Source organism: Martes martes, assembly GCF_963455335.1.
Source record: "Martes martes genome assembly, chromosome: 7".
Lineage (NCBI taxonomy): Eukaryota > Metazoa > Chordata > Mammalia > Carnivora > Mustelidae > Martes > Martes martes.
In genome coordinates, this window is record NC_137894.1 from 32472752 (window position 1) to 32490876 (window position 18125).

General features: G+C 37.9%; 1 protein-coding gene across 1 annotated transcript in view; it reads right to left on the reverse strand.

Annotated features, from left to right (window-relative positions):
• Positions 1 to 1232: 1232 nt before the first annotated feature.
• ARIH1 (ariadne RBR E3 ubiquitin protein ligase 1) overlaps positions 1233 to 18125 on the reverse strand; it is a 115868-nt gene continuing 98975 nt past the window's right edge. The window contains exons 11-14 of the mRNA XM_080808747.1: positions 13577 to 13634; positions 7829 to 8089; positions 5632 to 5744; positions 1233 to 4626 (exon numbers count right to left, since the gene is read on the reverse strand). Of these exons, the coding sequence (XP_080664873.1) occupies positions 4542 to 4626; positions 5632 to 5744; positions 7829 to 8089; positions 13577 to 13634 (517 nt within the window). The 3' untranslated portion in view covers positions 1233 to 4541. The remainder of the gene's footprint in view (positions 4627 to 5631; positions 5745 to 7828; positions 8090 to 13576; positions 13635 to 18125) is intronic.

Sequence of the window (18125 nt, forward strand, 5' to 3'; positions counted from 1 at the left end):
CCCCATAATACTCACTACTTTTCTTCTTAAAGCCCCATATGCCATCCAGTTCCAAGAAATGCTGAGAACAAGCAAATTTCAGCTGTTTCGTACATTTTCAGTTATCACTTATAAAACAAATTCTATTAACAAGTTCCAGCAGGCTATCCAAAATTCTTTATATTAAAAACTCACTTGAACAAATAACTAGACCAATTAACTGCAAATTGCGTGGCCACTGTATCAAATCAAAGAATGCTGAACCCTTTAACTCTCAACTATCACAAGTAATGGTCTTCCCATGAGGACAGTCCTAATCAGCAAGGTGGCAATGGCTATTCTTTCATGGCTGGTTTCATTTGATTGGGCAAAACACAGAGCCACATTAGTTGAAACTGCATCAACAAATCAAAGATCAGAGACAGTACGTAACATTCCTCAAACAGTAGCAGTGACAGGCAGGCATTTATATAGTCTTTTATGTGGTTTAAAAGCACAATGCTGTAGTTAAGAGCTACCTTTCCTGGTACTGAATGCTAGGTCATTCTGAGACCAAATTAATATACAAAGAGGTAGTACAACGTTGATTAAGTCCCAGATAGAAGAAACTGAAATCTTGGCCAAGTTACTTAACCTCATTGAGCCTTATCTTCTTCTTTTGTAAAACAGAGCAATTTCTACACCTCTGTAGACAGTAATAGAAGGTAAAGTGCTTTGAAGATAAAAGTGATACATGAACTCTTGTAAGTACAGATCCAAATAAAACCAAATTAAATTGTCTTAAAATCTGGATTTGGCTAGAATATCAATGATGGAGATCTCCAACTTATGGGGACCTTCTCTAAGAAAAAACTCTCCCTCCACCCCTACAGGAGACACTCCAGTAGCTTTTAAGAGTGAGCTAAATGGAAGCAATGTAAGGGAGTTTAAATGACTTAAAATATTCTATGTTTAAAAAATTGACAAAAAATCTGAGCAGCTAATATCACTGTTACAACACAAAGAGCAATTTAAATTCAATGTTCGAGACAGAAATTGGAAAGCTTTCAGAAAATGCTCTGAAAGCTTCATTAACCAAGTTAATTGTTGGGGATGGTCTCATTCACAGTTCCCTGCAAAGAAACGGAAACAAATCTTGTCATTTTATATTAAGTAGGAACAGTGAATAAGGCACGTAATAATACAGGTGACTTGGGCCACCAATATATCTTTTTTTTTTTAACTATAAAAATAAACATAAGTAACTAATGGAATAACAAAATAAAAGTTTATTTTATTAGAATTAGGAATGTTCTTTCCCTCTGGGCAACCTGAACAGTCCAGTTACAATGAAAATCTAAGAACAGTTATTTCCACAGCACAGGGTGCTCTATGCACAAAATTACAGGGTTAGGAGCATTTAATCAATTTACCGATCTGATTGTCTCACCAACCCGCCCCCTCCCATCCCCCAAGTGCTCTATACCGGGATTTGTAGCTAAAAGATTTTGTTACATCAAGTCCTTTTCTCTCTTGTACTAAATTTCAGTTCCTAATCATGGCTGAACCACATTTTACACTGCAGATTCAACCATTTCAAATCAAGTCAGTCAGTCTTGGATCTGTTATATATGTGTGTATGTTTACACATGTGTATTTAATATATTTATTTAAACACACATAAAACACATACAATCTGGGTCGCAGCAAATTACACAATTTAGAGTTTGATGATATCATATGCTACTCAATTTTACCACTGTGTGTATCCTGAGCTTTGGATCAAAATTTTATTGAAAATCATTTAAAGTCCATCTACTGCTCAATGAATTGTTCAAATGTGGCATGCACTTTCAAGACAAGGTAACTGCCCTCAAGAAGACAAGGAGACCCTGGTGCTTACCGTGAATAGAGCCCTCTGACAAAAAGACTTAGGTAGGTGAAATAGGGAAGCTGTCATACAATATGGCTTGCCTATCCCAGCTGGGGTCACTGAAGCTACTAACAATGAAAGCAATAAACTCAGGGAATTCTGTCAAATATGGAGATAGCTGTTAAAAGCTTGAAAGTTCAGAAAAGGCCAGTTCACCTTGATCCATAAAAATTAGGTAATGCACCCACAACTGCAATACCCTTAGGTAATATACCAACACTGAAACTAAAAAGCATCTCTAAAAAGCACTCTTCCTCCATGGGTGGGGCTGATATTATGAAGTACACACACTGTTTTTGGATACTTGTTGCAAAGCGAGCATGTAGAGAGGACTTATGACACTGAAACCTAGATACTGCAGTTAATAAGATTTTTAAAAAACACCACACATACACAAAACATTTTAAGGGAGCCACATATATCTAGATAGCAACTCTGGCTGCTTTTCAAAGTTACCAGGGAAAGGAACTCGTTCAAGCTTTCTGTTAAAAAAAAAAATCTCCTTATTTTTGATAAATGTCTTTTAAGATTGATGCAGTCATTTAAAATAAAGTCAAATGAATAATGGGGGAGAGGAGAGAAGAGACTATGGAAGAAGCAGACACTGAGTTCAGATTTGCACCTGAGGTGGCAAGGGAGGAAAGGATAAAAGGTATGAGTGAAGTTGATCCTAAAGCGACAAGTGGTTTAAGGAAGCAGCATAATATACTCAGCAAACATTCACTGATTTTTGATGGGAAAAGAACAGTTGCAAGTACATCTCATGTAACAACCTTTTTCTAAAAGGAAAAGTAGGGTTGATTCAGCAAAGCCTAACTTAGGCAAAAGGCCAGAGGAAAGTGAACCTACTTCCCAATGGAGTAATAAGATGTACAGTGCAAGAGCAGACAAAGCTGCCTCACAAATGGTAAACACTCCCTAGGCGTAAGTCATTTAGAGGAAGACAAAGAGGTCATGAAAACTGGTATTTAATATTAAGACCTCTTGATCTGGTTGCCTAGTTCACTCTGCACTCCTGTATAAAACTGACAGATTTAGGGACGCTGACCTGTTGAAAAATACCACAGCCAGAATGGCCTAAACAGGTATACAGTTAATAAAACCACCACCATCCTTTACTTTTAACATAGCTCTTAGTAGAAATTTCATAAAAATGGACATCACAGCTAAAATGCATTATTAATTCTCCTATCTGCTGACAATAGAAAAGAAGCAAACTCAGTGATTTCTATTTAAATGCACTAGATGGGTATATTATGTTCTAGGGGTGTTTGCCTTCAAACTGAACCCACAGCAACACACACAAGCAATTTCAGTATCTGCCATTTTAAATTCACAATCTGAAACTAAGTGAATGGCTATTTATTTATATTTATATTTAAAGCAAAAACATTCTATTTGACACCCTAATGTAAAGAAGGGGTGAGAGAAGAGCCATAACTAAAATCTTAAAAGGCTCAAAAGCAGCAATTAAGGAAGAGAAAAAAAAAAAGGAAAAAAGTGAAATGTTTCCTCTGGATGTGATAGGGAGCATAGGAAGCCTTCAGCTGTGTGCAAGACACAGGCACACAAAGGCTTATTAGGTAGATGAATGAGGCCATGGAGCGGGGAGGAGGTTGGGGACTGGGTCATTCTTAACGACAGCAAAAAGCTCCCTGTTGTAGCCTTTATTCAGGCCATGGCATTTAGTCAGAGCTTGACCTCCCTGTCCCTGATCAAGAGCTGGAATTCAAGGCATGAGGCCCATGGCCAGCAACGGACATATCAGAACGAGAAAGAGAAAGGGCAAAGTAATCTCAGGAAAGGAAAATCAAAGAGCTCTAGTTAGGTCTTCCAGAGGTGCTAAACCAACACACCTTTATCCCAACCCTCAACCCTGGAAAGATAAAGCAAACTGAAAGAAAATGCACAGCAAATAGACATAATCTTGAAGATTTTTAAAGAATAAATATTTTTTTTGTAATTAAACATTATGCAAACACGTGCCACGCTTGCTTTGTCCATGCATATGCGCTATATACAATTTGAAAAATACTGTGTTGTCTTCTTGTTTTAAAAGTCATATACAAAGTTTTTTTGTTTTTTTAATTCCGCTTGCTGCCTACCCCTGTCCCAGCCCCAAGAATTTTCTTTACAAGGAACTAATTCACTAATTCACTCATGACCTTGGGGTATGAGAGAAAGAGAGTCAGTCTGTGTGTGTAGGTGTATCTGTATATGTAGGGAGGAAGGGGAGGAGGGCCTTTACCAAAGTACAACAAAATGGCTGGTTTGGACATGAAAAGCAGTGTCAAGGAGCTGTTTTAAATTTTAACTGTACTATACTCAGGAAAAAGAAAAAAGAAAAGAAGGAGTCAGCTTTGAGAATGAAGCTACGTTACAAGTTAAAGTTGGAGGGCTTTTAGTGTGTCTGTCACACTTTTTTGGCGGCCTAGAATACTGTTGTACAATGGTTTATCTACCTTTTTTTTTTTTATTACAATATAATTTACTTAAACTTTCCGTTAACAAAACAGAATTCTGGTACTACAGACCAGAGGTGTCAGAACAGGCTTAGTGCCTCCTTGTTTGTGTTTGTTTTGTTTTGTTTTAATTGCATGAGCACTCTAGATGGTAAAGTTTTCAGAGTTCATTTTATGCAGGGCCATTCTCAGTCCTCAATGTACTCCCACAGATCTTTTTCATAGCCTTCATGCACATGCTGTAACAAAACCCTTCGTCGACTCTCACAGTATCTGCAATCAAAGAAGAAAAAAAAAACACTTGTCAGCCTCCAATAATAAAAAAAGAGGCATTTACTTATTTTTTAAAGGCACTCCTACAGTTTAACCAGACTTGGAACAAGCACTTGTTTTAATAGGCACATTTTCAGGTCTAGATGTACACAACAAACCGTTTTCTAATTTTAAAAAGGTATTCTTCAAAAGTTGTGATTCCCAGTTTTGAGAATTAATTTAAGAGTAATAAAATGTTAGAAATTCCTAAGGCCCTTAGAAAGCATTTGATTCAATTCTGTCATTCTACGGATAAGTAATAGTTTCAGAAAGAAGTACAGGGTTACTGATTCACTGCTATAAAATCTTTGTTGTGAAAGTGACTATAAACACAATGTAATAGCTATAGTTGACTAAGAGAAGTGAAAATATTACTTCGGACTGAATCTCCAACTCTTCCAAATGCCCAAAGGTTTCTACTACTATGAAAAAGATATTAGTATCTGTCAGGAAACAACTTTGGCAGAAACAGCTCCATATTGAGAAAGCAAACATTTTGCAACTTTATTAGCTTAAGAGGCAGCAAATCTGGAAGTATCTTCTAACCCTAAGACAAAGTAATCCTCTCCTTAGGAAAAACAAATCTAAGAAAAACTCTAAAAGAGCTTGGTTAGCTCACCTGTCGATAGCCATGATTCCCAGAATCCCCAGACTAGACAGAGCCAACATCCTAATCTCACCCTTCCTCCTAATAACCATTTGCCCTTTCTTAGGTTCTTTCTTCCTCACAATGTGGCAACTAAGTAGAGAAAGCTGAATGGAAGAAGCAGAACCAGCCAGTGGGATAAATGCTTGACTAGCACTACTATCTGTAATTTGTTGCCTGAAAGACAGAAGCAATCTGTGGGAAACATGGCAGCAACACAGTTACTGAATATGCTAAATCCAAGTTCCACTATCATCTAACTTGGTCACTAACGCACAGGGCCAGGAACTTCCGCTCAACAACTGGTAAAGAAATCCCACCTGTACTTATCTTGTACTTTCTGCTTTATATCCTGCAGAGAATCTTGGGAAATATCTCGTTCGAGGTAGCCCGAAAGCACCTCTGTGGCGTTCTCTAGATCTGCTTGGTTATTCTGCAAGAGAGGAGGAAAAATACATAGTAAAGTAGGGCTTAGATGAAAGCTAAAAGACATACCATCCTGGCTGCTGCATTGCCTACAGACTATTCTCAACACTGACTTTTCACAGGTGGTTTCTGCACCAGTAAGCTCTTTGTAACTTTCACCTCTAACAACCTGTTCTCTTTTTTTCCAGGACAATTTTTTATATTTTTAGAAAGATCTACCCATTACCACTTGAAGGATATCAAGAAAAGGTCCTGAAAAGGATTAGGAAAAGTCTTTTGGAATATTCCAGCTTTGCAAACTGCTATCTGCTGAAAATCAAAAAAGAGGGGAAACTTGAGGGAAAAATATAAACCTATTAAAAATATATATATATAAACCTATTCCTGGTTACAGCTGGCTGCACCTAGAACAATGCATGGAAGATTAAAATTGTTACCCTTTACTACTATGGCTAGTTCTATACATTTACCCATTTAAATCCCATCTGCTGATCAGGGTTATTGTCTAGTCACCTATGAGTATAAATGTTTTATGCCTCAATTTTTATTTTTTTAAAGATTTTATTTATTTATTTGACAGACAGAGATCACAAGTAGGCAGAGAGGCAGGCAGAGAGAGAGAGGGGGAAGCAGGCTCCCCGCTGAGCAGAGAGCCCGATGCGGGGCTCGATCCCAGGACCCTGGGATCATGACCTGAGCCGAAGGCAGAGGCTTAACCCACTGAGCCACTCAGGCACCCCTATGCATCAATTTTTAACACGCTATGCATCAATTTTTAACATGCAGTTTATGTTAGTTTCAGTTGTACAATATAGTGATTCAATAATTCTTTATTCAATGCTCATCACGAGAAGTATAGTCACCATCTGTCACCAAAAAATGTCAATACCATCTTACTGACTATATTTCCCATCCTATATTTTTTCATCTCTTGATTAATTTATTTTGTGAGTGGAGTCTATACCTCTTAATCACCATCACCTATTTCACCCATCCATGCAACCACCTCTCCTCAGGTAACCACAGGTTTGTTCTCTGTATTTAAGAGTGGGTTTTTTTGTTTGTTTGATCATTTGTTTTATTTCTTAAATTCCATATGAGTGAAATCAATTTACTTAGAATTATACTCCCTAGGTCCACCCATGTTGCTGCAAATGGCAAGATCTCATTCTTTTTTACTATACATCAATATTATTTTTTTTAAGATTTTATTTATTTATTTGATAGAGAGAGATCAGTAGGCAGAGAGGCAGGCAGAGAGAGATGGAGAAGCAGGCTCCTTGCTTGCAGAGCAGAGAGCCCGATGTGGGGCTTGATCCCAGGACCCTGAGATCATGACCTGAGCCGAAGGCAGAGGCTTAACCCACTGAGCCACCCAGGTGCCCCCAATATTTATTTTTTTAAAAAGATTTATCTATGTGAGAGAGAGAGCAGGCCAGCAGGGGGAGCAACAGAGGGAGTGAGAATCAGGCTCCCCACTGAGCAGCGAGCCCAATACAGGGTTCGATCCCAGAACCCTGGGATCATGATCTGAGCCAAAGTCACATGCTTAACCGACTGAGCCACCCAGGTGCCCCTATGCATCAATTTTTAAAGGAGCGTCTCTAGTTGAAAAACCTTTACTCCTAAAAGCCCGTTAGTCACTACTTTTCCACCAAAGGTGACCACCATATTAACTTCTAATACCAGATATTAGTTTTGCCTGAATAAAGACTTTTACTGAGAACTTATTAATTTGCCAGGTGCTATATAAGCAATATATATGTACTGTCTCACTTAAACCTTGTTAACATTCTTGAGAAGTATTTATTTCCATTTTAAAGTAAGATTTAGATAACATTAAGTAATTTGCTCCAAGTCAACAGAGAGAGAAAGTGCTGAAGTCCAGTTTTAAATTCAGGGCTGACTCCAGAGCCTGCACACTTAATCACTAGCTGGTTAAACCACGTCAATTTGAATGCAGTTCAGGGCAAGAAATCTAAATTCTGAGCAAATAGGAATCTTTAAAACTCGTATATATCTTATCTATGAAAGACCAAGTAGTCCTATGACACAGGGATGTTTTTCCCCCCACTCAGTAACTATTCCTACCTCAAAGATAATGGACTGGTTATTCTTTTTGAGGTAGAAAGCGAAGACATAAGTGTACATGAGTGTGGCACGACACTGGCAGAGGACATCAACTGCTTTCTTCAGGAATTGCACCTCAATCCAGGACATGTTGTGCTGTTGCATCTCCTCCATTTTCTGCTTCACCTGAGCATAGAGTTTGTGCTCAAAGCGTAGACTCTGCATGTGGTTCATATAGCGATTACAGTAGAACAGGTACCTCTGCAGGGCTGCCCTAGATCGCTGTCCCATTAAGAAAAATTATGGACATGTAATTATAACAAATGTATCAAATACACACAAAAGCTGATATATTTACAGGTGAAACAATATAAGAATTTAGGGTAAAATCGGGAATAAACAGATATCTCTTGCCACCTTTTGTTATTTAATACTTCTATGAATATCCTACACCTGTTATTTCCCAATATGGCAGCCACTGGCCACCTGTGGCTATTTAAACTAAAATAAAAAATTCAGTTTCCCAGTGCTCAATAGCCACTTGTGGTCAGTGGCCATAAAGAACTTTTCCATCATAGAAAGTTCTACAGGATAGCACTGTTCTGCAGTATGCAATAAGCAAACAAGTTAAGAAGCATCAACATTTTAAACTAGAAAACAACAGAGAGGCAGCCAGACATCATCTAACTCCTCATATAATACCAAAGTAAGTCTACAGTATCAGGAGATAGGTGCCCCTCTCACTCCCCAACTGAGTTTGAATTTGAATATCTAGAATTAGCCACTGGTTTCAGGAAATACAGGGATAAAAGAACCTACTAAATGATACCCGGGAGTTATAATCAGCAAAATCCAGAATGTGAAAAATTTAAAGGAATGACTTAGTCTCCTCAACAAATTAATAGCAACATGGAGGGGGTAAAAAAAGGAACAGCAGACCTATAGATTAGAGAATACTCAAAAGATATCAATCAAATCCAATTTGTGGGCCTGTGTGGATTCTGATTTGAACCAACTATAAAAGAAAATTTATGAGATAAATGGAGACACTTGAACATTGGATAGTTAATGATATTAACAAAGTATTGCTTTAAGAACATTATATACAAAGATAAAAATGGTATTGCAGTTATAGTAAAAGTCATAGTAAAAGAGTATGGAAAATATACTTTAAAAGTATATTTAATGATACATGAAGTATTACCAAAGAAACAATATGATATCTGGTCTAGATTTGTTTCATATTATTTATCAGACTGCAAAAAGAATTCACCGTGGTCTCTCTCAGTATACTGTAAGTCTCTAGAGACAGACTTTTTAAAAAAAGTAATATTATTAAAAAAAAAAAGGCCAAGCAAAGTAATGTTGTTATCTCTAGTGCCTTATATGCAGAAATTAATAAATGTTTGTTAAATGCAACCACTATGAAAGGGTTTCTTACCACATATATGTATTTTTTTTTAAGTTTTTATTTATTTGAGAGAGAGGGAAAGAGAGAGTATGAGCAGGGTAAGGGAAAGAGGGAGAAGTAGACTTCCTGCTGAACCAGAAGCCTGATGTGGGACTTGATCCTAGGACTATGGGGTCATGACCTGAGAAGGCAGACGCTTAACCAACTGAGCCACCCAGGTGCCCCTATGTATTTCTTTTTACCGTCATTTCCTTTTCCTCTCCTTATGTCTCAGAGACTACAAATAGCACAGAGCTACCAGGCCCTATGGTTGGGTTCCTATTTAGAAATACTATGAACCACATAATTAGCCAATCACATGATCCAGTATCATGCAACACTGAAACATCTAAAAAAACCTATTACTACTACTCAGGAATCAGAGAGGTATCAAATCAATGCTTATACACTGGAAAATTGCAATATTAATGTTATTAAATATGTGTTAATCAAAAAATTAATGCCAATTATGTCTAAAATCTAATATGTAGAAAATAATCTGCCTGGCATTTTATCTCCCCCCAAAGCATCAATATTCTCAAGCCTGTCAAATTTCCAAGATTAAATGGAAAAAACCAAACTACCAAATTAAAATATATGTTGTTAGTGGACTTGATTTAGTTATTGATTTAATGATTCAGTAATTCTAAAAGCTTCTCACTAAAATACCTCTAAAATTCAACATGAACCCATTCCACCACTGCAAATAAGACCAACTAAATCAAATGCCAGAACGTGGACTGAGAAATGCACTGAGTGATGACCTGAAAATACTTTGGAAGAAAACCCCAAACAACAAACCTGACTGCTTAGAGCTTAGAACAGAGATGAGCAAACTTTGGCCTGTGAGCCAAAATCCACCTGCTGCCTGGTTTTGTAAATAAAGTTAACTTGAAACTTTGTTCAACTTCTGTCCATAACTCTGTCATGCCTACTCATCTGAGTCTATGGCTGATTTAGCATTCCAAGATCAGAGGCAGAGTTGAATTGTTGTCTGTAAAGCTAAAAATATTTACCACTGGCCCTTTACAGAAAAAATATACTGACTCTCCCGCTCTAGAAAATAAAATCCAAATGTCCACCATGAACAGCACCATGGCACATATGTTAAGTCAACAACTTTCTACAAAACAGGTATACACCTTTCCAAAGTACTCAACTATCCATCTCCGTTCTTTATGGACTGTGTATCAACCTTCTTGTACTTTTTAAGGCTACAACTCCCAGTGAATACTATTCCAGATTATGAGAGTAGGGAAAGTGAGGAAAGAGGCCTGATGAGCATGCAATGGTGTACTCCATTCTGGGAGGAACAGCTCCCACTAAATAAGTAAATAAAGCCACTCATAAAATCTTTCTCTGTACACCCACAGGATCAGAAGATTCTAGTTTAGTCCAAAAGATGCAAAATAGAAAAATAATGTGTTGTAGCTTCTAGAATCTACATGTTAGAAACTGGTTTAGAAGCTATGCACAATATAATCCACCCTCCCTGTAGATCTCAGAAAGAGAGTCTACCAGCACCCAAATAAGACCAAGGATAACTCATATACTTTCTCTACTGGTGAATACCGTATCTGGCTAGATCTAGCAAGATTATACTTCATTCAGACGGAAAAACTAAAAGCCTATACCACAGTAATTAAGAAAAATATAATGCAGCCTAAGAAAAAAAGAACATTTTTCTGTAGACTATTCTCTAAAGGATAACTATTATCAGAATTAGAATAAACTTTAGAGAAATTTACGGTTTCTTCAACAGGATTTAACACAATCATGACTGCTTAAAACAGGAGCAAGCCATAAGGGAGAAAGGCTAAGATTAAAACAAACAAACAGAAAGAAATGCAATGACAAACTGAGCTAAATAAAAAAATTCAAAAGTAGAATCAAGTCCAAATGGGAGGTTGGAAAAGAATGACTCTCAGTATAGAACTTTTATATTAAAACTACATAGCATGACGCATCTCAAATTGGGAGTTTAAGCATACTCAATGGGAGTGGAGTAGGGAAGACAAATGATCTGGTCTAAACAAACCATAGGATTTAGAAGTATTTTAAAATCTGATGACAACCTAAAGAAAACACAAACACTCTGGGATCATTTCAATAAATTTATAATTAAGAACCAAAGTTTTATTTCAGGTCTTACATTTGTGAAATGGCTAAAACTGGCATTAAGCAACATTAACTTTTTTTTTTTTTTAAAGATTTATTTATTTAACAGAGAGAGAGAGAGAGAGATCACAAGTAGGCAGAGTAGCAGGTGGGGTGGGGGGCCTGAGGAAGCAGGCTCCCCGCTGAGCAGAGAGCCTAATGTGGGGCTCGATCCCAGGACCCTGAGATCATGACCCAATCTGAAGGCAGAGGCTTAACCCACTGAGCCACCCAGGTGCCCCAGCAATATTAACTTTAACTGCACTAAGCTAATAAGGAAAACAAGTGACAGAGAATACATCAATGATAAATTCTGATCAAACCAAGTCAGATGCACTATAGGAATAAAGATTTGCAGTAACTGAGATCTAGAAAGTTGGTAGGTAAACAAGTTGCCACATGGCACTTAGTAGCATAGTAACATTTAATTTTAAAAAACTTGGGCTGGGATGCCTGGGTGGCTCAGTCCGTTAAGCATCTGCTTTCCACTCAGGTCATGATCCCAGGGTCCTGGGATTGAATCCCACATGAGACTCCCTGCTCGGCGGGGAGCCTGCTTCTCCTTCTACCTGCTGCTCCCCCTGTTTGTGCTCTCTCTCTCTCTCTGAGACAAATAAAATAAGTAAAATCTTAAAAGAAAAATAAAACAAAAAACTTGGGTCATCCAACACTTTATCAATAGTAACTTAATTTCTACAATTTACCTGTCAAATTAATTTTAACTTGAGTCTCACAGGTTTTGCAGGTTTCTTGGTTTGGTTGTATAGTTGTATAAGAGCATAAGAGTTTACAGCTGGTTTTATGTTGAAACATTAAAGTAATATCATAATGAATATAACTTAAATTAACATTGGAATTTGTGGGCATTTTTTTTCCTTTAAAAGGATCACAGATGGGGCACCTGGGTGGCTCAGTGGGTTAAAGCCTCTGCCTTCAGCTCAGGTCATGATCCCAGCGTCCTGGGATCGAGCCCCGCTTCGGGCTTTCTGCTCCTCGGGGAGCCTGCTTCCTCCTCTCTCTCTCTGCCTGCCTCTCTGCCTACTTGTGATCTCTGTCAAATAAATAAATAAAATCTTAAAAAAAAAAAAAGGATCACAGATATTTTTAAAAATCTGTGAAACACCACTCATCATTTTGTCTAGCTTTTTAAAAAAGTGAGACACAGAACTCTCACTTCTAACAATATGATAGATGAGACTATATATATTCTTTTGTACTTATGGTATTTTTAATTGGAAATAAATTTTAAAGGAATATTTAATTTTTTTTAAAGATTTTATTTATTTATTTGAGAGAGAGAGACAGCAAGAGAGGGAACAAAAGCAGGTGTACTGGGAGAGGGAGAAGCAGGCTTCCTTCTGAGCAGGGAGCTCGATGTGGGATTTGATCCCAGGACTCTGGGATCATAAGCTGAGCCAAAGGCAGATGCTTAACAAGTGACCCACCCGGGCGCCCCAAGGAACATTTAAAAAGTAAAAAAATAAGCAACAGATGTTTTGAATGACATCCTAGTAAGGGAAACCATTTGAAAAGAATATTTTTGGGACAATTAGGGAATTTCAGTATGGAATAGATGAATGTAAGGAATAACTAAATTCCAAGATTCTACAATTAGGACAGAATTACCAGGCTGAAAGAAACTCAAAGTGCTGAGGAGGGTAATTCACACCTAGTGTTTGAATCCTTCTACAACAGTGAGTTATATCCCTAACCAGTAATAGGGAACTCTCCCTTCCTGAGGTAGTCCATTCTAAATCAGCTCATCTATAATCCTTACCACTTGTTGATGAATAATGAGGTTTAAACAAAACAAAACAAAAAAAGAAGTAAGAATGCATATAAACAGCAGCAAAACTATTTAAGAAATACTGTTCTCTAGACTCCTTACTGGGGTGAGAAAATCTTGTCATCAAAACTACTAAAATCCAGAACTGTGCTACATGACTAGATTAATTAAAAGAAAGCAAGCAAACCTATAAACAGGAGTGCTACTGATAGACATCTTGGGTAAGATTCCTTTTCTAAACATACACAGATACCCAGTATTTACTGGAGTGCCTTTCCACAACTCTTTCAGAACTGAAAACTTCTGCTGAACAGACCCCTAATAAACACTGAAGCGCATTCTTGTTCAACTATCGCCTGAAAATAAAGGTACTTACCTCCTGTGCATCTCTTGCTGCCTTTGCGTCATCCTCATTATAGCGGTTACAGTTGTACCTTAAAGTAAATTAAGAGGATTCTGTAAGGCCAAAAATCAATGAAAAAGGAACAAACCACAGAATTTTAGCCTGGATTCAGAAATATCTAGAAGCAATATTCTTCTTTATACAGGTAAACTGAGGTATTTAAAATGCCCAGGGTTCTACCATTATAACAGAATTACAAGACTAAAAGGAATTCAAAGTGTTGGATTCCCCACCTCCTGAAGTAGTTCATTCCAAATCAGCTCACTTGTTATCATTAGAAAACACTGTCATTCTAGGACTTCCATTCCCGACTGCAGTTTGAGCCTTTTTTTTTTTTAAGATTTTATTTATTAATTTGAGGGAGAAAAAGAGAGAGAATGAGTGGTGGGGAGCAGTAGAGGGAGAGAGAGAGAAGCAGATTCCCTGCTGAGCAGGAAGCCTGCCACAGGGCTCAATCCCAAGACCATGAGATCATGACCTGAGCTGAAGGCAGATGCTTAAATGACAGAGCCACTCAGGTGCCCCTGCAGTTTGAACTTCTAACTCAGTTTTTGAAGAGGTCCTATTTCCTACGCTTTCTGTTATTTATGTCAAATATTTCCAATTTTTCCAGTTACCTTCTTATCTTTATAAACCAAAGAGAACCTACAGTTGATGGACTACTCTGTAACAGTTCCTATGCTATATGTTTTACATGCTATTACAGTTTACAAGAGTCACTGAGAACTGAATGACACACAAAATGAGAAGCAGGGGAAACGTGCCCAGAAGTCAGCTCAGAGTGGAGATGAACAAGACTGGCAATTCCCTTGTTCTAATTAACTCTACCTCTGCTTTTCTGGGAGTCTACATTATGGGAGCAGCTGATACTTGAGTGCTTACTACGTATCACCCATTTACTACTAAAGCCTTTAAATGTACTATCACATTCAATTCCCTGAACCACCTTATGAAATGTGCATTATTATCCTCCTTATCCTCATTGAGCAGACAAAGAATTAAGTTTTGAGAAAATAAGTAACATACTTAAGGTCATATAACTAGAGATTCAGAGCTAAGTATTAAACATGCCTGTCTCCCAACTGAGGGCCACCCCTTATTATGGACTATATATATTGTTCACATGCTGTACTCATGTCTTCAGAATCTTTTTACCAGTAATTGTTTTAGATCTAAAAGAAGAAAGAAGAATTTTGAATTTAATTTAAATCTTGTTAAATAGGACTCACTGTTTCAGCTTGTCAAGTTTTCCAAGATTTTAACGGTCTATATTATATTTAATATCCTTCTATGATGTTACCCCAAAATGTATGGAAGATTCTCTAATTAGTGCAAGAAAGTCATCAGTAAAACTGATCAGAAAAGCAGTACACAGTTTACATGAATAAAAAAGATAAGGACAAAACCTTTCAGCAAACCTTGTAAGTATTTCATTAGGAAGACTCAAATCCACTACCTGTAACTCCAAGAAATAGACATTCAATTAATCCCAAACATCCCTGTGTATACGAATTCATAGCCTAGGCCACAAACTTCTCAGCTCACACCGAAACACCTGCTGAGGTCTACAAAACACTCCCTAATCCATCATCCTAATAGTACCATTTGATTCAGGGATTTGACGTAAGAGTAAAGTTATGTGGTTCATATGTAGTTTGGGGAACCAATCACAAATTGTGGAAATTTGGGATTCCATTTTGTCTGCTTTCAGTTTTTTGGTAGCTTTCTGCTTTACTTAACCACTCAGTAAAATAACCAACAACGGCTTACTGATCTCATCTTTCAGTTTTGTTTTGTTTTTTAAGATTTTATTTATTTATTTGACAGACAGAGATCACAAGTAGGCAGAAAGGCAGGCAGAGAGAGGAGGAAGCAGGCTCCCTGATGAGCAGAGAGCCCGATGCGGGGCTCGATCCCAGGTCACTGGGATCGTGACCTGAGCTGAAGGCAGAGGCTTTAACCCACTGAGCCACCCAGGTGCCCCTCATCTTTCAGTTTTTAAAGTAACCCAGACCACAATTCACTGGAGTCGGGAGATTTATTAATTTTCCCTCAGCTTGGGTTATAATCTTCTCTTACCAAAAATTACTTTACTCAATTCAGCCCAAAGATTGGCTCTCCTTGCCTTCTACTGGTCAACTATTAATACCTGTTCTTCCTACCTAATATATCCTTAAAAACTCTCCTTTGGTATTTTTAAGATATTTATAAGCTTCAACTCATTCTGGACTTTACTCAGCCAAAATTATTAAGGAACTGAAGGCCAGGAAAGCAAGGAGAATTCATCTATACTTCTAATTCAGATGATGGATAGTGCTACTCAGAATGCTATTTTGAGGATTCTGAGGCATTTTCAGATTTAAATAAGGAACCATAGCATGATTCATTTTCCAGTGTTAGCTATGGGTAAAGGCAAGACACAGGAAACATTACTGACAACCCGGGTCTGGGTTGTTCTTCATTCTCCTATATCCATCATTTGTTTTGTTTTTGTTCAGTTTTCTTTCCTTTTCTTTTTATTTTTTAATTTATTTTATTTTATTTTATTTTTTAAGATTTTATTTATTTATTTGACAGACAGAGATCACAAGCAGGCAGAGAGGCAGGCAGAGAGAGAGGAGGAAGCAGGCTCCCTGCTGAGCAGAGAGCCCAATGCAGGGCTCGATCCCAGGACCCCGGGATCATGACCTGAGCCGAAGGCAGAGGCTTTAACCCACTGAGCCACCCAGGCGCCCCTCCTTTTCTTTTTAAAGATTTTATTTATTCATTCAACAGAGAGAGCACAAGCAGAGGGAGCAGGTAAGGGTGAAGCAGGCTTCCCACTGAGCAGCGAGTCCAACGTGGGGCTCAATTCCAGGACCCTGGGATCATGACCTGAGCTGAAGGCAGATACTTAACTGACTGAGCCACCCAGGTGTCCCTTTGCTCAGTTTTCAATACAGCTTCTTTAAAATTTGAGTTATGTTCAGAGATTTCCTTACATATAAACAAATATATCTTTGGGACGCGTGGGTGGCTCAGATGGTCGACCATCTACCTTTGGCTCAAGTCATGATCTCAGTGTCCTGGGATCGAGTACCACACCACCACTGGGTTCCTTGCTCAGTGAGGAGCTTGCTTCTGCCTCTGCGTGCCTCTTCCCCTGCTTGTGCTCTCTCTGTGACAAATAAATTAAAAAATGTATCTTTAACAAGAATTTGTATCTTTTAGTAACTCTTCTTCTCCATTCATTACGCTTATTGGTTTAAATATACTAGAGTGAATTTAGTTTCTGGGAATAGTCTAATCTCCCAGTTTGCTTCTTAAAATCTACAGTATCTGTCTGCCAGGCTAACAACCAAAATCACTTTCTTTACTCCACACAACCAATAAGTTTTACCTAATTCAGAATTAATTTCAGGCAAGTAATCCCTCTCACTATTCCTCTAATGAAACTAATAAAAGTTCCAACAAAACTAAAAGAAAAGACTTGCCATTGTCTTAAGGTGAGAGCCTCCTTCTGTCCTGCCTCTGCAATTTCCCCCTCGCATTTCACTCTCTACAAAGCAGCCACGATTCTGAGGTAATGTATGTAAAGCACATAATATAGAGCTGTCTCAGCTAAATTACAGATCTAATCAGGTCACTCCCCACTTAAAATCCTTCTGATAATGTCCAAACTACTTTACGTGCCAGTCTACGTTCTAACTCTTTTCCTATGCCCCACAACTTAGGAGGGGCCACAAACCGAAGTGCCAAAAGGCAGGTAACACAAATTAGTGAGATGGTCATTTGTGTATTATAACACTCAGAAATACTTTCGTTTTTACCAGGAGATGTGCTGGCTCCCTTTTTCTCAAAACTCAAGGCATCACGAACCTAACTTGCATTTTCCCAAACTGCTAGGAAATATGTACAGAACGGAGATACATTATCTCAACTAAAAATGATGCCATCTTCTAAATATAGTGCCATCATGATACATGCAAGTGCCTTTAAGATTCAGTCTTGGGAAATAAATCAAACTAGAAATAAATCATGTAAGGGGATACTAATCAATTTCAGGCGAATGTTGCCAAGCAGGAATGCAGGTTTTTTCCTACGTTTCAAAGAAAGGCTAAAAGTCTGGATTGCACTGGGCAATTTTCCAATTTTTCAAGTTTGGGACACATTTTTGTCTAATGGCACACAAGGGTAAATAAAACACAACTGCAGGTTGGGTCTTGCCAATAATCTCTTAGATTTCAACTACTGCCTAGACAGACATATTAGACAATGCAACTCTTCTCTAAATAAGCCATGCACTTTCACATCATTCTACCTTTGTTCATGAGGCTCCTTTTTGCCCTAAACATTTTTCCTGCCACCTTCAACTAACAAACTCTTAATCCCTCTTAAAATTCTTCTTAAATGTTACCTGCTCTGTGAAAACTGCCTAATTTATCCCTATCTCTGGACATTGTGCATTTACTTTTAACAATGATCACACACTATATTCATTTATCTAGCTCCCAAGTTAGATGGTGACTTCCATGAGGTAGAA